We start from the raw sequence: 27,696 nt of genomic DNA on the forward strand, positions 1-27,696 counted from the left end.
CTGAATGTACAAGGCAATCACTGCAGATTCAAGTTAGTGTTCAATAAAAAAAGAAATGTACACACAGTATGTCAGTTGAAAGATAACCAAACCTTGCTAGGGTAAAATATCTCTATGTAGTAAAATGTAGTCCAACAAAAATGATATCAAGCTAAACGCGAGTAAAACAATTGAAAGATTGAAATACTCAATTTCATCAAATGTATTATTGGATGACTCAGAATTAGGTATTAGGTGTTTAAGTTTGACATTTTACAAATGTTTTGTGGATTTTATAGCCCCTTCCTGTTGTGGGTGCTCCTGACGTCACTGATGCTGGTTTTGGTGTCTGGGTGGCAGCAGGGAGAGAAACTGTAAAGTCAGATATATTTCAACCGGAAGTGATTAGAAACAATGTGTTTCTTAGGAAAATAAAAGCACAAAAATGGCATTTAAATGTCCAGTAAAAATGATATAAAATTGAAAGAATTACGATGATAAATTGAGGTGTTCATAACGAAACAATACATTAACACATAGGCCTACAATACACAAATACTCAGGAGATTCATTGATTTTAATTTGTATAGGCCTTCATTGACTTTTATAGTTTCATTTCATTTCATTTCAAACCTTTATTTAGACAGATTAGTCCCTTGAGATCATCGATCTCATTTACAAGGGAGACCTGCATCATTTAGTTCCACATGAAACATAAAAACAACATACAAACAACAGAGGATATCATATTTACATATTCAACATTTACAACTACCCAGAGTGTCAGAAAGCATTTCATTTAGACATGCCTTAAATACATTCAAAGAAATAAAAATGCTCAATTTCAATTTTGCCTGTAGACTGTTCCAAGCAAGTGGAGCTGCGCACATAAAAGCTGTCTTACCTAAGACAGTCCTTACTCTTGGCACATCTAACAAGACTATATCCTGTGATCGCAGACAATAGCTGCTTGCAACTTTCTGCTTTATCAATGAACAGATATAATACGGGAGTTTGCCCAACATAGCTTTATAGATAAAAGTGTACCAGTGACTGAGCCTCCGTACAGTGAGTGATGGTAAACCTGCCTTGGTATACAGTGTACAGTGATGAGTAAGTGCTTTACAGTTAGTGACAAATCTCAGAGCACTATGATACGCAGCATCTAGTTTGCTTAGGTAGTTGGCAGGTGCATTCATATACAGCAGATCACCATAGTCCAGCACAGGTAAAAAGGTCACAGTGACTAGCCTTTTCCTGGCCTCAAGCGAGAAACAGGACTTATTCCTGAAAAAGAAACCTAGCCTAACCCTCAGTTTTTTAAGCAGGTTATTGACATGAAGTTTAAAAGAGAGACAGTCATCAAGCAAGATACCAAGGTATTTGTAACAGGCAACAACTTCAAGTTTTGTTCCTTGCGTTGATACAATATCTAAAACAGGCTCTGGTGACTTTTTAGCTTTTGAAAAGAGCATTATCTTGGTTTTATCCACATTTAAAAGAAGCTTTAGTTCAGAGAGCTGAGTCTGAATAATGTTAAAAACAGCCTGTAATTTAACAACCGCCTCCTGAATGGAGGGACCTGCACAATACATCACGGTATCGTCCGCATAAAAATGTAAAGTAGCTTCATCCACATTTTCACCTAAACTGTTGATATATATGGAGAATAAAAGTGGACCTAAAACAGAACCTTGAGGAACACCATTAGCAATGTTTAACCACTCAGAAGACAGCCCATCAAAGTGAACACATTGGGACATTAGTTATATACAGTGTCCTGGAATAAGGAAATTAAGGTAAAATAAAGCTGATACGTATAACATATAATTCAATCCGAATCAAAACTGGTTTCATTTGAAGTTTTTTTTTTTTTTAATGAAAACTATTGTTAGAATTACAGTAGGTTTTTTCAAGTGTGTAAATAATATGATTTTTTAAAATAATTGTTCTGCCATTAAAACAAACAATGTATATGACTTTTACATGTGTCTTTGCAAGCTCAACTAGTTATGAGTTGTTCAAACTACACTATGAGAGTTACTTATGACACAAAACAATGTTACTTTTTAATCATACAATTTTATTGCAAATAGTTTTTTTGCATATTACGTATTTTTCAATGCAATATTGAGAATCCCACAATTAAAAAAATGTCCTCTTTGTTTATTTTGTCTGTGTTTTAAAAAAATCTATCTTCTGATAAGGATTTTATTTTGAAGGCGGAGACCAGAAGTGTTACAGCTCTCCTCCTATAGCTTCACGGTGAGGGAGGCTCCGGAGAGAGTGAGACACCAGAGCCAGAGACAGAGGGAGATGGCTGAAGGGAAGGGACAGTGGACCGGGTCAAGAACGACTTTGGAAACCAGCCTAAGGTGACCTTGATCCTGCAGAGCAGTGTTCAGAGTCCAGAGAAACAAATACAAATCACAGCGATCCGCACACACTGCTGACAGGACACATCTCCAATCATCAGTATCCGCTAATTCCTCCCTGAAGGATTACCAAACTCATCCCTTTTTGGATTTCTGATAAAGAAAAGGCTTTGGATCAGTCCCCGCTGAGTGTGAGTATGTTTCTTCAGATTTGTAATGGCGATGTCAGGCATCATAAGGTCAGCTGATCATGTTCTGACACACTTATTGTGTTACTGTAAGGACAAGAATTAAAACAAAGCCACACAGACCACATCCGTGCGGAGTCCAGACATATCCTGATGGTGATGAAGCCACGCCCTCAGACAGCAAATAATATGTTTATGCCCCATGAATGAATGAACCCTGGCCTATTTACTGGGATTCATCCAGCAGCACCATCAGCAGCATTTGCAGCTTGCAGCATTCACTGCAGGACAGTAGCATATTTTTTTACTACTAGAGGACACCGAATAAGCCTTAACCTTGTGCTTTCTAAGATATATCTCAATAAATTGCTTTCATTTTGTATTATTTAACAGCAAAAAACCCTTTCAATGTACGTTTATCTCTCTTCACAGTTAGATTTCCAACTATGGTTAAGTAATTGTTTCCCTAACAATGAAAAAACGCGAGATATTTCATCAATCCTAAAGTCTGTTGTGTCTAATCAATGTTTTTTACTGAAGATACTTTCAATAGCGTTTAGATGCCAAGAGCTCATCTTTTTGCCCTTTTTTAGGAACTGAGAAGTGGAGTTTTTCCAAGTTGACATATTATAGTTGAGTTGAATAAGGGAAGTGATTTAGGAGTGTTCAAAATGCATAATTTATAATCCCAAATCTGCATGTGCGTGTTGGCAGTTTTAAAACTGACAATCTTTTCATATCCAGAGATTATGTAAGACAGGAAGTGCCCACTAAGAAGGTTCAGAGAGTATAACAGAGAGTAAAAAAACAGCTGCCGCAATGAGAAAGACGTCCCAAGGTTGTGATGCTGCTGAACAGAGAACAGAAGCATGTGCAAAAGCGTCTGGTCATTATTTTATGATGGTGTGTCACGCATGTGCTTGAAGCATTTGATGTCAGGTGCACTCATCCATCTCCACCTGTCTTTCATCCTGTGTTAGTACAGAGACAGGAACCTATTCATGCGTCTGGCTACAGAGGAAACACAAACACTCACAAACACTCACACACACCTTTTCTCTTTCGTCTCTATTTTTATTCAGCTCCGCATCGCTAGCTGTTTGATGTGACAGTCAGGCAGGTGAATTTCATGATCCGATGTGTGGTGTGTTTACTGACTGAAGTCTGCTGAACAGTGAGCCCTGCACAATCAAAACTGCAAGGTCGCTATGCACAAACACTTCTGCATCTAATTCAGATAGGGCACTTAAGAAGTAAAACTGTATTAGTCTGTGTTATGAGGAGGGCCTCCCTTTGAGACTGAGACTCAGGAGATTGCGCTGCAGGGATAGCTACTGGTTCCAGAGTTATATTTAGGGGGGGGGGGCTCTATAATGCTCATTTCAGGCTTATATGTATTGTGTGCTGACATGTCTCCATGCTTTAATGTTCAAAAAAGTATCTATTGTTCTCATACTGTCTGTGCGGCAGCACCTCTTTTCACCCTCTGTCTGAAACCAGAGCCCAGTCTACTCTAATTGGTTAGCTGGCCCGCTCTGTTGTGATTGGTCAACCGCTTAGAGATGCCCGAACCCTCAGCCACCACGCCATGTGTTGGAGCGCAAGTGTTACATAGTGATGTCACTGTTATGGAAGGAAACAAAGGAATCCAATGAAGTTGTTTCAGGCAGGAGGGGAGTGTTATTGCTAATAATGGCAATAACAAAGCCAACAGAAACATTCTTTAGTAAACCAAATACAAAATGCTCAAAATAATAGTAATTATCCTAAAATAAAGGACATAAATACATCGATATTAAGTTAATAGACATGTATAACATGTAACAGTCGCTGTGAGCTGGTAAACATTATCAGGTCTTTCAAACAAACTTGTCAAGCTATTTTACCAAAAACATTGAGAATTGTACCTTCATTTCAACAATGTATCAGGACTTATTTATACCCATGTTAGCATGCATTCTGGCTGCTTACACAGAAACCCCTCGCAGAAAAAAAGCCACTGTTCTGGTGCTTTTACTTGTCGCTGAACTCCCATTAGTCCTAAACGTTCATGGATCAGTTAAGTAGTAAACTCATTTTATCATGCTCTCATCAGGAGTTGCTCTTAAACCCCATGTGCCTTTTTTCATTTCCTGACAGATGAAGAGTGCTCTCTGTCTGCAGTGCATTGGCTGTGGTTCCTCAGCGAGGTGCAGAATCAGCACTTGAAGTTAAAGAATCTAGGAAAGAGAGAGGCGCATTGATTAGTGTGGACTTTGTGTTTCAGCGACACCAATATGTATGTCTCTGTTAAAAACCTCTCTCCATCCCTCCTTCCTCCAGGTTTGATGTACCTGTCTGTCAGGTGGACCTGCTAGAGCTGCAGCTCCTGAGGCCCATGGCCCCTGTTTCTCTCCTGCAGTGAGAGGTGAGCCAAGCTGGCTTCCCCGGCCCCCTCCCTGCCCCCGGCCCCCGACCTGGACCCCGACCCAGACCCCGATCCTGACGGGCTGCACCCACACGAGGAGCAGTATGTGAGCGAGGCCGAGACCAGCCTGCTCCCCACGCAGCCGGAGCCCCCCGCCTGCAGGGACGCAGAGACCATCACTGGTGTGTGGTGTGTGTGTGTGTGTGTGTGTGTGTGTGTGTGTGTGTGTGTGTGTGTGTGTGTCTGTGTGCGTGTGTGTGTGTGTGTGTCTGTGTGTGTGTGTGTGTGTGTGTGTGTGTGTGTGTGTGTGTGTGTGTGTGTGTGTGTGTGTGTGTGTGTGTGTGTGTGTGTGTGTGTGTGTGTGTGTGTGTGTGTGTGTGTGTGTGTGTGTGTGTGTGTGTGTGTGTGTGTGTGTGTGTGTGTGTGTGTTCGAATGAGAGAGTGTGTGCTATGGTTTAGGAAACAGAGGCTTGATTTCTGCTTATATTATGGAGTATGGAGTATCTGGAAAGACATTTTATACTATTTATGCTATACTATTACGTATTTTTCTGAGTTTTTTTTTCCCTGCTAAAGTTTGATGTTTTTAATGACATGCAAACCATGATTTTAAATGAACATATTTGACAATTGTTTGTACTTTGTTAAAGGCATACTAAATAATGCAGCTTGAAGCAACATTTGTATTACCTCTATTCATCAACACATTGTCTGCAGTTGTATTGGTTATTATTTGATCATAACCTTTTTATCACATAGAAATATTACAAAAAACGTACAAAAAAATTGGAGAAATACAAACAATAGGAGACATACAAAAGATTAGGAGACGGAAATAGGCTAGGACTATGACTGGTTTATGTAAGAAATGTTTTACAATAAGTCCTTTAATACATAATATATGATAGATAGGACATTAAAGAGGCCTGCATGCAGCACCAGGCAGCATTATATTGAGGTCTGTCCCCCCTGTCCTCTCTGTGCAGATGTGTGTAACAGCACCGACCTGCCAGAGTTCGAGATCATCAGCCTGCTGGAGGAGCAGCTGCCGGTGTACCGGCTGAGGGCCGACACCGTCTACGGCTACGACCACGATGACTGGCTGCACACGCCGCTGGTCGCCCCGGACACCAGGATCGACCTGACCACCGAGCAGATCGAAGAGACCCTCAAATACTTCTGTGAGTCTTGACATCATCTTAATCATCATCGTGCTCCTGATGAAGTGAAGCTTTTAGTAGTAAAATCCAGGCGTTGGAATTGCAGAAAAGTAATAAATGACGGAACCTGGAGATTAAACCTGGTGGATTTTCATCTCTGAGGTTAATGCTGGAATATACGGCTTTAAAGTGAAGGATTAAACCACCTGGGTATTTAATCCTTCAATCGCTTCTTGGAAAGATGATCTACTTTAGGGTTAGTTCACTTTTAATTTGAATGACCAAGAATGTACTGTAAGGGCATGCTATTATCCGTTTAACATTAAGTTAAATAAGGGCTATGGTTATTATGGTATAGTTTTACAGTGATATTACTACAGTTGCATCATCTTTCTTGTCATTACAGCTTGTTTTAAAGTTTCCACCCTCTACTTCTCCAAGGAAATGAGTTGCTTAGAAGTAATCTCACAGGCTTGTTAATGCCATACCTCCTTTCTATTTTTGGTTCAATTTTCATTCTTGTAAAACAGATAATGATTCTGCTTATTGGCTCAGGACGATCAATACATCCTCTGGTCATTTTGCGCTCTTGCTGCCATATAACCACTCGCGTTATCCTTTGTCTCAGAGAGCAGATCACTCAGAGGCTTTCTCAAACAAACCGTTTTAAAAGGTTTGCCATTAATATTGATACTTGTTGTTTGTTTATTATGTGTTCTGAATGCTTCTACAGCACTTAAGGATGAAGTTACCGGGTTTTTGTATTTCAAAAAGGGGATTTTAAATGTGTCTCAAAAGTGACACTTTTCAAGATTTTCCAAGAGATCCGCAGGAAAATCAAATGTAAGCAAAATAGTAATACAAATACATAGTGCAGATTTATTTTAATACACCTGATAACATACCCTCCCTCCACAAGGTGGTGCCATACTTCATAGGAAAAACAATGTTGAGTAGAGTATGTGCTCCTCGATTATTTTAAAGGGGCCCTGTTACGCTAATCTTCAGAGAAAAATCACGGGGATTTGATCCTTTCCAGACCATTTAGTGTGTGTGTGTGTGTGTGTGTGTGTGTGTGTGTGTGTGTGTGTGTGTGTGTGTGTGTGTGTGTGTGTGTGTGTGTGTGTGTGTGTGTGTGTGTGTGTGTGTGTGTGTGTGTGTGTGTGTGTGTGTGTGTGTGTGTGTGTGTGTGTGTTCAAGGTTCTTTATTGTCAAACTAACATAGCTACAGAGTAATTATGTCGTGGAAAATCTTAGGTCACAGGCTTCTCCAACAATGCAACACAATAATACAGATAAGCAGACAATATTAAAATATACTATATTAAAAGTGTGTGTGTGTGTGTGTGTGTGTGTGTGTGTGTGTGTGTGTGTGTGTGTGTGTGTGTGTGTGTGTGTGCCAGGGGTTTGTTATAGCATGAGGGTCACCATAGTAACAGCCACTGGAGGCAGATAGATGTACCAGAGGCAGAAGAGAGAGGAAGCGAGGGGATGAAGGGAAGTAGGAAAATAATTGTGGGAGTTTCTGTCTGCACTGCGACATCGCCATCTCTGATTGGCTGTTTCTTCCGTCCTTCATCCTCTCGAATTATACCCTTCTACTTCCGTTTCACCTCCAACTCAGTGGCTGTAGAGCACACACACACACACACACACACACACACACACACACACACACACACACACACACACACACACACACACACACACACACACACACACACACACACACACACACACACACACACACACACACACACACACACACACACACACACCACACTTTCTCATATCTCCGCCTCCATGTGGGCGGAGGGTGGAGCAGCTGAGCAGCAGAGAGAGTAGGAAAGGGCAGTGAATGCATCACCGCTTGTTGTTCCTCTTTCATCGTGGAGGTCAGGGAAGAGATGGACAACAAGAGCAGGATGGAGAGATTGTCCAGGGATAAATGCTACGACTGGTACTATAAGGAGGAGCAGAAAGGTGAAGTACATGTCGAACATATGAGAAATTAGAGACAGGGTTAAGTAGATTGGTGAATGGCAGTGGTGTACATTTACTCAAGTACTGGACTTTAGTGGAACATGTAGTTATTTGTACTTTACTTGAGTATTTTCACATAATATAAGCAACTTAATTATTTTTACTTCATTACGTTTTGTAGGCAAATGTTGTACTTTTTACTTCACTATTCCTTTTACTTTATATATTTAGATATCAGTTAAATTGCAGATCTTAGGTGTTTAGGTTATTAATACAAAAATCTGCACACATTATATTAAAAGTTATGATACCCAGTAGTGTTTAAAGTTGTTCAAACAAACCTCACCTTTACCAAGTGCAAATTGATCATAATTATTAATTATTATAATAATCTTTGCATAAAGAGTACTATTTTTCAATGGTAATAATTTTTTACTTTTACTCAAGTACAACTTTGAATGCAGTACTTTTAATGAGTATATTTACAGTGTAGTAATGCTTTGACTTAAATTCAACAACAATCTGAGTACTTCTGGTGAATGGTGGCATTTGATGTTATTTCTAGTACTTTGATTTCAGTTTAATGCACAGTAGACTGGACTGCAAGATGTCCGTTAAAGTTAGTTTGATGACAGAAACAAATTACATGAAAACATTTAGATTATTTCAGGATTTTCCGGATCTTTAGCAACAAATAAAACACCATTTAGTAAGAGTGTTGTGTATTCCTGCTTAACTTTACACTGCAGCTTGTCTCTTCTTTTCTCTTCTTCTCATTAAGAGGAATCTTCCTGAAGCCTACTGATTTTGAATTTGCTCTGTTTTGACACATCAGCCCTCGAGCGCACACACATTTCCCTACAGTCCACTAATGTGCCTGACTGAGACCGAGTAGATCGTTTTTGAACATTCAATAAACTCATTTGTGCTTTAATAAAACGACAATTACATTTGTTTTGCTCTGGTTGTAATACTAACAGGAGGACTCAGAAGCGTCACAGTACATCCAATAACTTTGTCAACGCATGTGATTGATTTCAGCTCTGAAGTCGATAAGAGCTCAGAGGCAAATCCTCTGCCCTGCTCTCTCATACATAACGTCAATGGTGATGGAGATGTTACATCCTGACCATGACCCCCTCCCCACTTCTGAAAGGATGACTATATATTTATTTTTTATGTAATGTGTTTGCATGCCCACCACACCAGAAGAAATAACATGAAAGGTGATATCAACACAAACGTCCCACTTCTTTTATCCAGAAACTAAGCATGACTCAGCGTTTTCTCTCAGACTGAATGCAGCTCTGCATATTATCACTGGTGTAATTAAATGTAATTAAATAGGCTTTATTAGCAATACATTTTACAATCAGTGACGATTTATAAAGGGACAATGATTATACAAAGGCAGTTTATAATAAAATGTAAGTTTATATAATTCAATATATAATGAAAGAAGTAAATTCAATAAATAAAATATTTCAATGTTGCTAAGACAAACAAATGCAGGCATTAATCGATGAAAGAGAGGTTGGTAGGGATAATACAACATTTTACATTTCCTTTTTATAAGAAAAGAAAATCTACTGATAAGACACTGTGATAACATATGCTAACTGTATTTATAAATATCTGTCTATATTTCCTTCTGGTCGTCTACTTTCTGGGGCAGGAAGTGACACATACTGTATAGCCAACACTGCCCATTTAAATTATATTTGTTCAACTATAATGAGGGTAATTTCTACTTTTCTGTCAGTCTTCAGAACTTGGGAGGATTACGTATAGTATATTATAAGTATTAGTAAATTATTGGAAGAATTCTTCACTTATATTCCTGCAGTTTTGAGTGTTATTCTGACCATTTATCTCTCTAACTTTTTGTCTTTTCCACAGTACTATGTGCAGACAGAGTGGGCCAGATGACGAAGACCTACAATGACATCGATGCTGTCACTCGTCTGTTGGAGGAGGTGAGACGGCCTGTTATTGCACAATTTATAAGTGTAATTCAAAGCTGCGCCAGGGATTTATAATAAGCCTAAACAACGGAGAGGTTTTGCACCGTAGTTCACCCAAATTGTATAAACAGTTTCTAGATAACTATGATCGAATAATTTGCAAAATACCGAAAGCAGTGAGTTCATTCTGCTCTAAAAGTACCAACAGTTAAGGTCGGATTAGTACCTGCAGGGGCCCCTGGGCACTGAGCGCTCATGGCCCCCCCCCCCCCCCAAACCAGTGGCGGACTGGGGGGAGAAAAGTGGCCCGGGGTTTAATTGACAGACAGGCCCACTTAATGCGCGGCATATTGTATTTTCTTTCAAATCCGAGCGGCCCTCCGGCCCACGCACAGCACCGGCGTACTGGGAAAACTCCCGGTATTCCCGATGGCCAGTCCACAAAATGTGACATGAGTGAGGGTGGGGCTGTGATTCGGCTATACACCGCCGCCGCGTAGTAATAAAGTTGAGCGCATACATAGTGAGATCTACAGTACAGAGACGGTTTAGAAAATATATTAATTTGACCTTATAGAAAATCTGTGTTATTTATGGTGAAGGGTGAGTGTCATTTAAAACAATGTATGATGAGTGAGGTTGTGCCCGAATTTTTTTTTTTAAATTTTTTTTAAAATCTTGTCACTGAGGGCCCTCTTTGCTCAAGGGCCCCTGGGCATTTGCCCAGGTTGCCCATATGGTTAATCCGGCCTTGCCAACAGTGGTTGACTCTCCACCCCCACAGGACACTAACAAGAACAAATGTAGTTTCATAATGTTGTATTGCAGGACTTTGGGGCATTGATGCTATAATAACGATTTATCTTCAACCAACAGAAAGAGAGAGACTTGGAGCTGGCTGCAAGAATCGGTCAATCGCTTCTTAAGAAAAACAGAACTCTGACCGAGCAGAATGTCTATCTGGAGGAGCAAGTGGGACAGATCACAGAAGAGGTCTGCTCACACACACACACACACACACACACACACACACACACACACACACACACACACACACACACACACACACACACACACACACACACACACACACACACACACACACACACACACACACACACACACACACACACACACACACACACACACGCACACACACACACACGCACAGGCACACACACACACACACACGCACACACACACACACACACACTGAAAGCTACTCACCTGTATTTATGGGTGGTTAGGCTCAAGTTTCAAAAAGCAATCAAAAAAATTCAAGTGTACGCTATATTTTGAAAATGTTTCACACTGCATTCATTCGGCCCTTTTCGACCTGATTTCTGATCTGTTGCTGGTCTGTGTTGGTTTGTGTTATTGTGTGACTTTGTTGTTTTTAAAGAGTGGTTTGTATCAACCAAATGTTCACTATTATACATTACATGTTATTATACACTATACATTATACAATTATACAAACCATTGAAACCATTGAGGCAGCGTAGATCAGTAAATACATTGTTCTGCAAGCCAAAATCACTTTTTTTGTCCAAAATATCTTTCGGCTTTGAAAAGAACATATTCATTTAACAGCTTCAGTTACTTGTCTAAAAGGGCTGGAAATATAGGGCACACATAAACTGATATTTTTATTTTTTATTTTAGCCCCTTTTTTTACTTACTAAAATGTGTTTTTTGATTGCTGACTTCTATTTCACATCTGAACCACTGTATCTCTTTAAGAAGAACAATGATTTTGATGTGAGATTACATATGAAGTACAGTACAAGAAGATGAACCCACAGCACATGCATGCATGAATACAGAACATTAAAGTAAGATAGAGTTGGGAGGTGGGAAGTAGTGGAGTACAAATACTTCATTACTGTACTTAAGATTTTCTGGTATCAGTACTTTACTCCACGACTTTTTACTTTTACTTCTTACATTTTGAACACAAATACCTGTACTTTCTACTTCTTACATTTTGAACACAAATACCTGTACTTTTACTTCTTACATTTTGAACACAAATACCTGTACTCTCTACTTCTTACATTTTCCAAACAGGCTGGTTCCTTTAGTCTGAATGTGTGTTTGGTGGCGTGATCCTTATTATTTAGAGTCATTGCGTGCCTATTGATTTGAACACGATCCGTGTATCCATCATTTCCTGGTCTTCTCTAAAGAAGAGGGACCAATGAAAACGTTGTCATGTTGCTGTTGTTCAGCGTGGAAACATTCATTAGCTAACAATTACATTATTGTTCTATTAATATAAAGGGAGGTCAGGTACTAGTTATGGGTACTTTTTACTAAAGTACATTTCAAAGCCCTCTTTACTTTTACTTGAGTAAAGAAGTTTAGTCAGTACTTCTACTTTTACCAGAGTATTTTTAAACTTCTACTTGAGTAAAGGATGTGTGTACTTTTGCCATCTCTGGAGATATACTCGAGTGTTGAACATTACGGCTCCTCTCCAGGTGGCTCAGCTGCACCATGAGCTGAACCTGAAGGACGAGCTGCTGCAGTTTTACACCAACTCCGTCGAGGAGAGCGAGGACGAGTCCAGCAGCTCCCCAACGTTAGCACTTACTTTCTTTTATTCCTCCCATCTGTCAATACTAGCGATGTGAAAGTGTAAGTCTAATATGTACTCTTCTGTCCAAAGGGGTAAAAGAAGTAAAGTGGAAATGGCTCCGGGGGGCACGCTGCAGAGGAAACTCAAAGAACTGGAAGAGGAGAACCTCTCTCTGCGCTCAGAGGTATCTCCACACATCAACACAGTTTTAAGAAATATGGGATTTTAGAGAGAAGCTAATATGTATTTGCACACAGGCAAACCATCTGAAATCGGAGACAGAAATATATGAAGAAAAGGAGCAGCAGCTTGTCAACGACTGTGTGAAAGAGCTCCGTGAGTGTTGAGTCTTTATCTGACTTTTCTCTTTTTGTTATACGATATAATGGAGCTAGATATTTTTAAAGTCACTTATATGAAGTTATTAATCATTTTACAGATTATGAAAATGTGTTTTTATGACAATCAACGCTTGAATCCTCATTTATCGTCCTATCTCTAGTGTCGAAACTTCTTAAAACGTCACTGTTTATTGAGAGGGACTGCAGATGGAAATGAGCTCAAAGCTAAATCTGGCACAGTTACGCTTCACACAGTGTAATGTCTTAAGTGTTCATTACTGTGCATTGTCCCTGCCAAATAAACGATTCAATAAATAAATAAATGATCTCGTGTTATGCCCTACAGGGATGTCCAGTCTCCAAATCAACACCATAGCGGAGGAGTTGGCTCGTAAGACTGAAGATGCTTCCCGCCAACAGGAAGATATCACACACCTGCTCTCTCAGCTAGTAGACCTGCAAAAGAAAACCAAAACTGTGAGTAATCAAGATTTCATATAAAACCATGGAGGGGGATACACAACACTTTAAGAGAGTAGCTAAATCCGTCAACAAATATGGAAGCCATTACTCAAAGCATACTGTATATGCAAAGGTTCATCATTAATGTATGTGATCATCGTTGTAGTTGCATATCATATTTACGATGATTATACTGTCTGATGTTTTTATGCATTTTATTCTACCTCATACCGGGAGGCGTAGTGAGGTAATGCGTTGGTGTTCGGATCAGGGGAGCACAGGTTCAAACCCCACTGCAGTCAGCATGTCGTTGTGTCCCTGAGACACTTCACCCCAAATTGCTCCTGTGGGTATTGCCCACAGTATTGAGTATGTAAGTTGCTTTGGATAAAAGCGTCTAACAAGTAACATGTAATGTAATTTAATGTAATTTCTAGTTTTGTAATTATCAACTGCACTGATAAATATGTGCAATAACTTACTTATTGACTTGTTTACATTTTGTACTGCCTTGACCGTATTGTTCTTGTATGTGTATGGTAATGTTGTATTGTTTTTTAAGCGTACTGTTGAATGTATCATAGGTCGAATTTATAGTCACTTTATATGTTATATATTAAAAAGTTTTAGCTTGTTGTTACGTCCCGGCTCGTGGAAAGTGGAAAGTAACATATGACCAGTTGTTTTTGGTAAAATAGGAAGTTGTTTTAATGAAAGCTGCACTAATTAGGCAAACAAACAGCCACAATCAAAACCAAAGGCCACAAAGGCACCGATTTAAATAACAAACAAAAGGAACTAAAGTAGACTCTTTAAATAAGAGCTTTCACAAGTTAATACCTAAACTAAACAAAAACTACACAAACACATAAACAAAAGAGAACCTCACTTCTAAAGTGGAAAAAGGAATAGTGCTAACGAAAATAGACCGTAACAAAACACAGCCTGTGTACAAGTTAACCACAGTTACGTTGTACTTAAAGATAAACAGATTCATAAACATAAGCACACATATGCACACAACCTAGTGAACCACTGTTAACAGAACTCACACAGAACTAACACAGAACTAACACTGAGAGTACCGAGAGACGTATGACACAGATTCAGACCTCTGTTGACCAACTGAGATGCACACATTCTTGTAACAGTCCCCGGAAGGTGTGTGCGGGGATTGGAGAGTCGGGCCCTACCTGCTCCAATCCAGATCTTCGGTCACGCCTACCGGGGGAGGGACAGAAAGCTGGCATCCAATGGTGTCTGGGCAACGGCACAGCTCATATAGAAATAACACACACAGCTCACAGACAGGTTAATGAGCGGATAGAAGGCGGAGGCCGTAACACTGTGATTGCACCATCGGGAATGCTTGGAATTTCTCTGTACTCTGTGTAGTGACAATAAAGGAATCTAATCTAATCTAATCTAATATGATGGCTATTTAGCTTATTTAAACCTACCTGTGTGTTTCTAGTTTGCAGTGGAGAATGAGGAGCTTTCCCAACACCTGGTGGCAGCTAAAGATGCCCAAAGGCAGCTCACACTGGAGGTAACTTCCACAAAAATACAATTTCTCGCTTGCCAAGGTCAAACACCACAAATTGACATCAATAAGATAATTTGAACGTCTGCTGCTAACAGCTCCAGGAGTTGGATGAGAAGTACCTGGAGTGTATCGAGATGCTGCATGAAGCTCAGGAGGAGCTGAAGAACCTGAGGAACAGGAACTTCCCTGAAGGAACGCCTCGCCGCTGCCATCCTCTGGGACTCTACCCGATGGTGTGTGTGTGTGTGTGTGTGTGTGTGTGTGTGTGTGTGTGTGTGTGTGTGTGTGTGTGTGTGTGTGTGTGTGTGTGTGTGTGTGTGTGTGTGTGTGTGTGTGTGTGTGTGTGTGTGTGTGTGTGTGTGTGTGTGTGTGTGTGTGTGTGTGTGTGTGTGTGTGTGTGTGTGTGTGTGTGTGTGTGTCATTGATTGTTGTCCAATTGTTCACATGGACTGTTTGTGTTTCAGGATTCTCTGGCAGCAGAGATCGAGGGAACGATGAGGAAGGAGTTGAGTATGGATGACCCCGAGTGCGAGGAACAGAAGTACGTATGGACTAATGCTGCATTCATGAGCTCCTCAGATGTTCCCATTTGTTATTTTTATTTGCTTTTATTCATCGTGAACTTGGTATGGACAACTGCAACATACATACATAAACATAGGCAATTTGATCTGCTATCATTGTGTGTATAGCTAATGCTAGTTTGCAACAGCTGTCACTAACTAAAAGGAGTTTTATGAAGCAAGAAGATTTAAATAGTGACGTTTTACAGAATAGATTGCGATCCAATCACAAACACATTTTGAACATTACATTTAAAAGCCAGATCTGAGGACAGGTTCTTTGCTGAATCAACCAGGGTTTGGTAGCTCTCTTAAAAGTGGTGAAGATTTCAAGTGATCAGGTAGCCTTTTCCAGGATGTTTAACTTTTCAAAAATATGTTTTGGAGAATTAAAATTGCAATTTAAACAGTGGGTAATCTGCTGTAACCTCTGGATGTATTTTAGACAAAACAAGCTTTACATAAATATAATTAGGAAGTCATGTGAGCTTTAAGCTGTAATACGGAAACAACATGGACGCCTCAAAGAAGATGTGTTGTATTATATTGCAGAGAGTGTTTAAACATCATGTTGGTAGCTGTTAATATTGTTTATATTAGTGATTGTGTCTCGCTCCTGTTGCTGCATCAGAATATTCCCTAAAACCACTCAAATATTGCCTAACCTGGCTCGTTTTCGGAGTTAATGCTAATAAAATGAATTTCTAACTAATAAAAGTCTTCAACATGGACAGAAACATACAAACATATGAGCACAAACTGTATATGCTTTACATGAGTTAATTAAACGTTTCTTGGCATTTGCAGAACATTTACCATTTTTGTTTTGCGTAATATGAGGTTAACTCAACTACCAAAGTGTTCACCGACTTCAAGGGGTTTTAATGTACATTTTCCAATTGGCAAAGTCATTTCTGGGGGTTATTTTCATATCACATGAATGCAGCATAAGAGTAAAAGCTTGCCACACATACACACACTAACCCTTCACTAAATGCTTGCCACACTGGTTTCCTACCGGAGCATTTTCAGCTGTAGACTGAGACCACCGAAAACCACCACGGAGCCTCACAGGAGGTCTTCCCTCCCAGTGGCCATCAAGCTCTATAACAGTAGAGGGAACTGAGAACTTCCACACCAACACTATGTGTAATATAAATACCATTACCATCATTACAAAACACTCTGCTATACAACATGTGCAATATCATTATTATTAATAATGTTCTATAATAACCTGCAATTACATAGCTGCCACTACGTTTTTTTGCACTACTAAATACTGTTCATATTTACATTAATTATGTTACCGTCTGTTTCCTGTAGATATTTAATTACTCTTTTTACTTCACCGTTAGGGTACAGTTTTATTATTATGCTGCTGTGTTTATTGTATCTTTGTAACTCTGGCACAACAATTTACTTCTGGATAAATAAAGTCCTATCTTATCTTATCTTATGTTAATGCCCCCATTATTGGCTAATTCTCCACACATCATAGACATGTTTTTTATATATTTGTATCTGAGACCCATAATATATACCTAAGAATAGCATGATAGGAGACCTTTAATGTACATTTTCCCATTGGAGAAGTACATTTTCTGGATTACTCTCATATCACATGAATGCAGCATAAGAGTAAAAGCTTGCACACATTCAAACAGCAACCCTTCACTAAATGCACCCAGTATTGGCTAATTCTCGTGTGTTGGGTTGTGTTCAGAGTCCACCGGAGGCGTGTGTTTGAGACGGTGAAGAACGTGAACCAGACGGTCCGTCAGCGCTCTCTGACTCCGACCAGCAACATCCCGGGGTCCAACCAGTCTCTGTCGGCCCGCACGTCTCCACAGTCCAGCGGCCTCTCCACGCCGTACAGCAGCATGTACGGTGGAGACGTCAGCGGAGACAGCGTCGCCCTCGACAACCGAACGCAGAGCATCCTGATGGAGAAGGCAGCCAATCAGGACAGGTGAGGGGGAGCAGGGCTCATGCAGTTAATACATTAGAGAGGAAGATGATTTTGAGGACATTTAGACATCGGCATCAGCAAAAAGGGGAGTTGTTAATTTATGTGATGCATAAGAGGCAAGAGGGAATGTTTTATTTACTATGTCTAACCTTGTTTGTTTACTGTTCTGTGTTTTAGAAAAGGAATTTTTAAAAAGTGGCCGATGTTGGTTTTCAGTTATTTAAGATTATTTTTATATCTGGGCAACAAATGAACTTTTCTTTTTTTGCCAGGTTAAAGAACGAGACTTGCAATCACATTTTTCTAAGTTTCTTTTTGTTGCTGTAAATATAGTTGAAAAAAACTTTTTGGGAGATGTTTTCTTTGTCTTTCTTTGTAATACTCATTTCAAGCCACAAGAATCTAAGTGCATTTGAATTTAAAAGACAAGATGAATGCATTTCCTCCAATTCAGAACATGGGTTAGTAGTGCAAATGAGTTACAACAAGAACAACACTTAACAACAACACCAAAAATATTCACCTGTTTCCCTGACTCTCCTCTCAGGGATCCTTAAAATGAGGATTGAGGATTATTCAAATGTTGGTTCACTCAGACAACTCACTTACTGTATAGCCTATACTCATCCCACGTGTAGCAGGATGTGTTTGGTTGGTTGTATGAGAGTTATATCCTCGTGTGTATGCCTAATTTGTGCCCGAGTTGATTGAATGAACTAGCTCGCAGGCTCTGCTCCATTTGTGGAAAACTAGATGTGCCTCAACGGAATGACACATGAAATGTATCCTCATTAATTGATTAGATTAGATTACTTTATTTTCATTACATTAAGCAAGCAGAGTAAACTTAATTAGGAGGGTCTAACCAGAGTGCAAACAGTCAGTTATAAACACTTCAATCAGCCGTCTGAACAAAATAAATGATACAAATAAAGGTAAATAGATGTAAAATGTATAAATAAGAATAAATACACTGAGCGTAAATACAGTATAAGGATCAATGCGCTTCAGCACAGCACACAACGACACTAGGCAGTGTGGGACAGTGTGGAGTTCATTGACAGCTGTCTGGCTGCTGAAGGGAAGAAGCTGTGCGTGGTCCTGTTGGTCCTACCCGGGAGGCTGCGGTAGCGTGTCCCAGAGCGAGTGCCACGTACAGTAGGGGGATAAACAATGCACGGTTGGGCTGGGAAGAGTCTCTAATGATGTAATTGAGTAACATTGGTTTCTGTTTCTCTCTGGCAGCAGCTCAGAGGGTCGAGAGAAGAAGGCAGCCGGAGCGGAGGACCTTCGTCTCGCCCTGCGCCGCCTTTCTCTGCGTCGACAAAACAACCTGAGCGAGAGGCGCTTCTTTGAAGAGGAGAGGGTTCGGAAACGAGGAGGAAACGAAGGTCTACACGACGCCATGGGCCAGGAGAGTGGGATGACCCCCTCGGAAAGCATCATGTCCCTCGGGAACCTCCACCTTTGGACTACTCGGGGGCCCTACCTCCCCGACAAACTCCAGATCGTCAAACCGCTCGAAGGTGAGGGAGAGAGGGAGAACCAGCCGAGCTGCAAGGCGGGGAGGAAGCGGGAAGGAGACAAACAGAAAGTGATCGGGACAAAGAAAGGCAGCAAGAGAAGTTTGGGGATGGAAGGGGAGAGGGAGAGAGGATGGGGGTGGGTCAGGAAGACCAGAGCTGGGATAGAGAGGGACAGAGGGAGGAGGTGGGCTAAAGACCGAGCCGGCAGCAGGAAGGGGAAGGCAGCGAAGGAGAGGCCTCTGCCGCTCATGCTCTTCAACTCTTTCTGGTCTCTGATGCACCGTCACAAGTCCGGCAGCTTCGCGTCTCCACACAGTTACTACAAAGACACGCAGCCCAGGGGGTGGCTGTAGACACACACACACACACACACACACACACACACACACACACACACACACACACACACACACACACACACACACACACACACACACACACACACACACACACACACACACACACAGACACACACACACACACACACACACACACACACACACACATTTTTCATTACATTTGTTCAACATTCATAGGTACTATCTCATTTTCACATATAAAAAGACATGATATGTTTTATTATATGAAGCAGTTTTTAAACTACTAATCTACCCATTATTACAAAAGAAATATGTATTGGCTCCACATTGAACAATAACAACATTAAAATAATATGACAAGTATTTTGCTTCTATGAATTTGGGCCCCTGCCTCTCTAACATCCTCTGCACGCGCAATTGGTTATAAGTCAATACGTTTTTATGTTTAACCCTTCGGTTCGATCACATGTAAATATTCGGGGAAATTAATTGAAAGCTATTTTCCACATTGCACCCATATTTCACCCTTCTTTTACCCACTTTACACTTTAATTAGACTGTTATTACACTGTTATTACACTGTTATTACACCCATGTTAAACTTTTATTAGACCTAAATTACTTTTGTATTAGACCCATATTGCACCCATGTAACACCAGTGTTACATTGCACACGTAGCCTATGAAATGACTGTATCCCCCCAGGATACTATAACCATTTAAGGGTTTTAAACTGACTTTAGTATTAAGGTACACTTTTTGCTTCATTTTGGAGAGTGCCATATGTAACATCATTGAAAAGCCCAAAGTGTAACGCTCAAGTTTAAATCCAGTCACAGCAGCGTTGTATTATCCCCGTGTGATTCAGTCTGTTTGCCTTTGCTGCCCTCTGCTGGTAATAATTCAAACTTCATTTTATAAGCATATTCTAACCATAGCAAACAATCCATGATACATGTATTTCAACTTTGTCGTTTGCTTCTGTTTACATCCATTTGTTATTTGTGTTCACATCATCCCATTTATTCTTTATGTGTTTCTCTTTCTTTGTGTTTCTTTTCCATTTAATATTTATTTACAACTTCCTTTGCTCATTCTGTCACTGCTTCCTCTCTCTGTTTCAAATTCACATGGCTGACTAATAAAAACCTTCTCTCATCTGATTTCTCCTCCATTTCATTTTATTCCTCTCCTCTTCATCATATTTTAGTTTTCTTACCATCTTTGTTTGTCATTCTGATCTATGACATTCTTCTCCATTGATACGCTTATTAGAAAAAGGTAAAGTCAAAAAGCCCTTATCCTAGCACTTATTGTGGTATGTTTACGATATCTATTTTATAACAGCAGAGTAATTATCAATTTGTCCTTGCGCCAATCACAAAACACATTTTATTTGCATATTGACTGGTTAATGTGCCATTTCATTTGTGTTTTACGACAGCTGTATTCGTCTGCCTGTGTTGTTTTGTGTTTATCTGTTGTAACTTTGTTCATGCATTCCTCTTGTTCAGGTCGCTCTTGAAAAAAAGAGTTTAATCTCAATGAGACTTTTACCTGGATATAGATTTTTTTTTTGTTCACACACTCATCATATATATATACTTAATCCTATAGGCGGCAGTAAGGTATTGTGACTTTTCATTATATCAATAGTATTATATGACTGACGGTAAAATAATTGCACATCAAGTATTAAAGGGGCCCTATTATGCTAATATTCAGTTTCCTATTTCTATAAGTCATATATTGTGTGTGTGTGTGTGTGTGTGTGTGTGTGTGTGTGTGTGTGTGTGTGTGTGTGTGTGTGTGTGTGTGTGTGTGTGTGTGTGTGTGTGTGTGTGTGTGTGTGTGTGTGTGTGTGTGTGTGTGTGTGTGTGTGTGTGTGTGTGTGTGTGTGTGTGTGTGTGTGTGTGTGTGTGAAGACTTTGCAAACATACAGCTGTGTTTGTGTCTCTCCTCCAGGCTCGGCCACGCTGCACCACTGGCAGCAGTTAGCGCAGCCTCACCTCGGGGTGATCCTGGACGCCCGGCCGGGGGTCGTGCCGAAAGGATACAGACCCCTGGAGCTGGAGCTTGAGCAGGTCTGTGTGTGTGTGTGTGTGTGTGTGTGTGTGTGTGTGTGTGTGTGTGTGTGTGTGTGTGTGTGTGTGTGTGTGTGTGTGTGTGTGTGTGTGTGTGTGTGTGTGTGTGTGTGTGTGTGTGTGTGTGTGTGTGTGTGTGTGTGTGTGTGTGTGTGTGTGTGTGTGTGTGTGTGTGTGTGTGTGTGTGTACTAGATTTCTGAGTCATATACAGTATTCATGACTTAATATCTTGCGTGCATGCCTCTGTATTGATTTCCTCTCTGTGCCCCGCTGTGTATCTCCAGGTTTATCCGTGGGGGGGCTTTGAGGAGGAAGAGCCAGGAGAGCAGTACTTCCAGAATCTTCCTACCTCCTCCGCCTCTGCCTCGTCCGCCGTGCCCCTCACCTCCACCTCCATCACCGCGGCCACCAGCATCGGGCAGCTTCCCACCCCCATCCTCACTCCACCTTCACCCCCCTCCACATCACCGTCTCCACATCTCAGCAACTTAGATGCCTTGGGTGAGGACATACTGGATATTTATCACATGCAATATCATGGGGTTTAATATGGGTCTTTTTATTTTTTGTTCAAAGGCTTTGTTGTTAATGCAAAGTACCCACAGTGTTGTTAATGGTGAGGAAAATCCTAAATCTCAGACTACCAGCAATTCAATATAAATATAAATATATATAAGACATAAAACATTAAAAAAAACTTAAAAAACAATATCAATTGTGCAAGAAGAAACCGAGTAGAAATAAAAACGTAAAAGACCAATGTGCAAGTAATGTAGGAGAAAATGAACGATATACATGTAAGGATATATATATATATTTATAGAAGTTTGTACGACAGTGTTTTTCAACCTTTTTTGAGCCGCAGTACATTTTCTACATGAAAAAAATCCCACGGTACTGCAAACACCAAATGAGTTACTAAATGACCCATCGTAGCATAATGCAGCATTTATATATTGATTATTTAATGACAAGTCTCAGTAGCTAGATTTTAAAGCTCTGTCTTTGTGTTTTTTCTCCTCACAGTAACCTGTTAACGCAGACGAACCAAATAGTCCGTGTTCTTGTTTCCAAGTGACGGGTGTTTCGTTTGGAGATGACGTTTAAGCTAGCTTGGCACCCTGACACTGTTGGATTTCATTTGCAGCAACTCAATAATTGTATTTTTGAACCAATTAAGTTAATTTGGACAGTTTCCCACGGCACACAGTGGTTGAACATCACTTTTAGAAGAGACCAAGTAAATGCAGGAGTCTACATGTAAATAGAATAAGATGAACAAGAACAGAATGTAAAATGAAATACTGTACAGTGAATTTAAAATACTACTGTCTGTGTCTGTGTGATTTGCAGCTGCATACTACCCAGGTAAATGCATGGCCCACACCAGCTCCACCTACACCTTCACTACCTGTCGGATCCTCCACCCGACGGATGAGCTGACCCGGGTCACACCCAGGTAAGAAACAGAAGTAATGCTGCTTTAAAACGCACGATAAAAGCTAACCTTTTGTAGCACTTCTACTTCTTAAAGTTTCTCTTAGATCTGCCAGTTTTCCTTCTTTACTGCCAAAGTAAGCTACACCGCTAAAAGCAACTATTTACAAACATAAGCATTATTGCAGAAGTCCTAATCAAATCATGTGTTTTTATAAGAGCTGTCAAGTATTTGCCTCTTAAGAATACAAACTCCTCTGTTTTGAGCTTTTAAAAAGCAGCCAAAATGTGTTTTATATTACATTTCATATATAGTAATAAACAGTTTAATTATATAATGCATCTTATGAATGTTCCTGCAGAGCGCTAAGTGTGCACTCAGTCTGAATTGGACTTTATCCAACAGGACAAATAAATATCTGAACCACAGTCACTTAGATAGAATCGTAAAAAAGTAACACTATTCGCTTCCTCAATACAGTAAGGTGCTAAATAATACATGCAGGTGCTTGTGGTTCGAAGAAGCAACATCCCAAACGTGGGGGTACAATGATGAGATATAATAACGGTGGAACTTCTATTGCTCAAATCAGCAAGAAGTATCCTTTCTTAATGTTTCTAAATCTCTTTGTTTGCTTTACTTCCAGTCTGAACCCTGTCCCCTCGTCGTCCTCCTGTGTGATGACCAGCTCTCTGTTGGGGACCCCTGCTGTGACGCCCTGCACCCCCCGTAGGCTCAGCCTCATGCCGTCCGAATCCTCCACCAACCTCAGGCACGGTTTAAAAACAACAGAAAATAACTTCATTTTTTAGCTGTTTTCTTAAAATATATGTTTTCTTGTTGCTACTGTAAAAACAAAACTGTATTTGCTTTGTTCATGATGGATTGTAAATTCAAGAAACTTAAAGTACATTTTTAAAATCACTTTACTGCATATCACAATTAGTTTGGTCTTAGTTTCCAAGACAAGACTTGTTTTTGTAAAAAAAACTGCACTAATGTATAAATAACTAATCAGAATGTATTTTCTCTGAACCGTTTGATTAGTTTACCCTGTATATGATGAAGTGTCTGAGTACCTTTTTAAAAGTACAAACTTTAGTAAATAACATTTATTATTTCTATGCATTCCTAGGATCAACATACCTTTTTTTAATTTCACTTTTTTCTCAATAATTCAGCACCTAGTCAGTAATATTAACTCTCATTGTCTGTGCAGAGATGCGACACGTACCACCAGCACCTCCCTGGGGCTGGTGCGCCTCCTGCAGGAGCGAGGGATCTCAGCAGCCATGTATCACCAGAGCCAGGGCCTGGAGTACGGCCAGGGCAACGGGGGGGTCCTATTCAGCACCTCCATCACCCCTAACAGAACCCCCAACCCCGACCCCCTGCGCCCCTCCACGCTTCCAAACTCCCCCACGGGACCGGGAGATTCAGCCGTGCCGACGTCCGCTGGCTTCAACTTGAAAAGCCCTTCCTACGACAACTTCCTCACCTCCAGACCGGCCCGCTCCATCCTGAAGGAGGTGACGGGGAGGATGAGGGGCCGGCAGAGAGGGAGGGACTGCGAGAGCCAGACGGACGTTAGCGTGAACGTACACAACCTCAACCTGCTGGACAAAGTGAAGAGGTTGGGTGTGGCCGGAGCTCCAGGGGGGAGAACCATGAGTCCCGGGCCCATCCTGGGGCCTCTGGGCGGGCTCCGGCGGTCCGGCTCCCCCTTTGGACCCGATGGGATGAGGAGGAATCCAGCCATGGTGGGGGCCGGTATGGCTATGAAAGGCCCAGGACCTCAGGAGTAGTCTGGACTGCTGCTGGGCTTTAGGGTGGCTGGAAACTGACTGAAAATGACTGACACTGATCATACTGTTCGGCAACAAAAACTCTTTTTAATCACTTCTGGTTCCACACTGACACTTTCCACTCTTAAAATGCTTTAAGGTGGTGGCCCATGCTTTAATTAAAAGCAAAAAACCAAAATTCCCCAAACAATATTATTGGAAAAAAAAAAAAGATAGTTTTGGGTTATCATCCCAGAAACGATTCCGATATTTGTACATTTTGACACAGATATATAAAAATGTGGGCATATGAATTAATTTTATGAAACTAAATGTTATGTAATTGGGTGAAATGACCCTTCAAAATCTGATTTTTATTGAGATATCTCCAACTGCTTTCAGCTCACATCCCTGCTTTGGATACTGACTCTGCTGGCTAGATGTAGTACTCCCACTCTCACCTTTTTCTGAAACACATCCACAAAGTCCTACACATGAACACACACACGAACACACCACACACACACACACACACACACACACACACACACACACACACACACACACACACACACACACACACACACACACACACACACACACACACACACACACACACACACACACACACACACACTGAGGTGCACTCTGTTAAATGTGCCATCACACTAGTTGGCTCGTTGTCATCTCTGTAGCACTAAACCATGCCTTTCTTGTTCTCTACTGTTGGATTGAGATCAATAATTTATAAATTATTCAAAACTTTACACCAAAACTCATGAAAATATGTCACCCTTATTTTTTCCAGTGGTGGACTGTATCTAAGAACATTTACTCAAGTACTAATTTGAGGTACCTTGACTTTACTTGAATTTTTTTTTTTTGCCACCGATATCTTATGACTCGTCACTTTACTTTTAAGTTAAGAATTTTACGTAAGGAACATATGAAGAACAAAATATTGAACAACATATCGTATTACCTGAAACGATTAGTGGGTTGACCAAAAAAACAACTGCCTGATTCAGATCAGTCATTTTATGCTTAAATACATTTAATGGTTCTGGCTTCGCAAATTTGAAGAGTTGCTGCTTTTCCTTTTAATTATTTTTATTTATTTTTGATATGGAGATCTTCTGCAATTAGCACTTTTACTCTCAACACTTTAAGTGCTTTTATTTAAAGAGGTCCTATTATGCTTTTTGGGGATTTCCCTTTCCTGTAGTGTGTTGTATATGTTTTTGTGCATGTAAATGGTCTGCAAAGTCCCTGCGTTCCCTCCAGAGGAACCCCACCCCCGCCTGAAACACCTCCATGGGACTCCTCAATTTACTTCTGGGAGATAATGACATCATTATGTAACACTTGCACTTCTATTGGCTAGCGCTCCAACACATTGTATGTGATAGGTTAGGGGCTTGGGACATCTCTAAGCGGTTGACCAATCACAACAGAGCCAACCAGCTAACCAATCAGAGCAGACTGGGCTCTGGTTTCAGACAGAGGGTGAAAAGAGGTGTGAGAATGAGAAAAAGAAACATTTGAGCATGGAAACATGTCAAAGTAGAGGCACTAAATACAAATATGAACCTGAAAATTAGCAGAAGGACCCCTTTAAATACTTAAGTACCATTTTTAAGTTGGTACCCTTACTTGAGTGAAGGATCTGGATACTTTTTGCCACCACTGGCTCTATTCCCTCCCCTCCTAAATCCCTTCTGAAGTGATTAAGTGTGAGTCTGACAAGTCACTTTCAACCAATCATTAAATAGATTATATGCCAGTATAAAGATACTTTGCTTTAGTTTCCTAATTGGCCGTTAGACAGTGGAAGTTGATGGTCCTTGGTCCATGGTGCTTCCACTGAAGGGGACGGGTCGATACATGAAGCCGCAGATCTCAAAGAGGACAGAAAGAGAGGGACGAGGGAAGTGGCCAATCAGACGTCTGGGTGAAAAGCTATCTGTCAAATGAAGCAATATAGTGCCTCGAGTACCATCTGTTTTTGATCATTTATGTTCCTCATGAGGGTGTGAAAGAGCTGTTACAGCCATTGTGTTTATTTATTTAAAAAGATCCTATGAATATAACCTATTTTTCTTTTTTTTAAAGTGTTTTCTCACGTGTGCTCACTGTAAATACTGTTTATTGTCACTAAACTGTCGGTACTGACACACTCATAAAGATATGTGTAGTGCATAAACACGAACCACACATCACTGTAAGTAATGCGGTGTACATGTAATGAGGCTTTTTTTTTCCAAATACAAATACAGTTATCAAATTTAAGTTAATAGCATGATTCTGTGTGTTTTTTACCCTCCACATGTTATTGTGACTCATTCAAGACACGACAGTCCCAGACAGGAAGTCCTTATTTAGCCTCATCCAGCAGATGGTGCTCATGAATAACTCAGAAAACAGAAAGACAAACATTTTGTGAAATATATGTTGAGTTTTTCCGTCTGTCCACATTGGCGCAGTCATAATCCATTACCCTTTCACCATCTGTATCTCTTGGTGCTATGAGGGATAGGATGACGGCTGCTTATTAAACCTCTATTTGTTACAGGGTGAACGAGAGGTGAGCAATAATGAACAAATGCCACTCGAGGCCGCTGGGGAGTCCAATTAGAAGAAATTAGCTCTGTTTGTGAATGCCACAGACGTTTTGTACCATGGATATTTGTCCTCTGAGCTTAACATTTTGCTAATCTTATTTATAACAAGATCAAATCAACATCCACCCTCAGGTACAAATCAAATCCTCTTCTGGGCACAGATGGTCAGACTGTAAGGCGGTGTGTGATGTACCCTCAGAGCCCTGCCTGATATTAATTACCCTCACGAATACTATCTTTAATTTCCAAATTCCAGGCATTCGGCCAGGCTAAAAATAAACCTTACATAGTCTGTTACAGGCCACATTTTGTCCTGTGACAAATGTTGATCTCATGTTAAACCGGAGCATTTGCGGATTAATTGCATACCAGATATTTAATCATTTATTGAAGTAAGGCCA

General features: G+C 40.5%; 1 protein-coding gene across 2 annotated transcripts; it reads left to right on the forward strand.

Moving 5' to 3' along the window:
- The first annotated feature begins 4,961 nt into the window (after positions 1-4,961).
- Positions 4,962-26,968, forward strand: trak1b (trafficking protein, kinesin binding 1b). 2 transcript variants are annotated; one of them, XM_079655018.1, is made up of 18 exons: positions 4,962-5,131; positions 5,936-6,130; positions 9,992-10,068; positions 10,933-11,049; positions 12,540-12,640; positions 12,728-12,821; positions 12,895-12,973; positions 13,325-13,455; positions 14,915-14,989; positions 15,082-15,219; positions 15,451-15,527; positions 17,276-17,521; positions 18,767-19,047; positions 21,333-21,451; positions 21,737-21,953; positions 22,806-22,911; positions 23,537-23,662; positions 24,110-26,968. In XM_079655018.1, exons 3-18 carry the CDS (start codon positions 10,018-10,020, stop codon positions 24,693-24,695), a joined length of 2,544 nt encoding a protein of 847 aa, XP_079511144.1. In that variant the 5' UTR covers positions 4,962-5,131; positions 5,936-6,130; positions 9,992-10,017; the 3' UTR covers positions 24,696-26,968. The 2 variants fall into 2 exon arrangements, with proteins under 2 accessions (XP_079511144.1, XP_079511145.1); XM_079655019.1 differs by having other exon boundaries at positions 18,770-19,047.
- The last annotated feature ends 728 nt before the right edge of the window (positions 26,969-27,696 follow it).

The sequence above is a fragment of the Notothenia rossii genome, assembly GCF_949606895.1.
Source record: "Notothenia rossii genome assembly, chromosome: 10".
In the NCBI taxonomy this organism is placed as follows: Eukaryota; Metazoa; Chordata; class Actinopteri; order Perciformes; family Nototheniidae; genus Notothenia; species Notothenia rossii.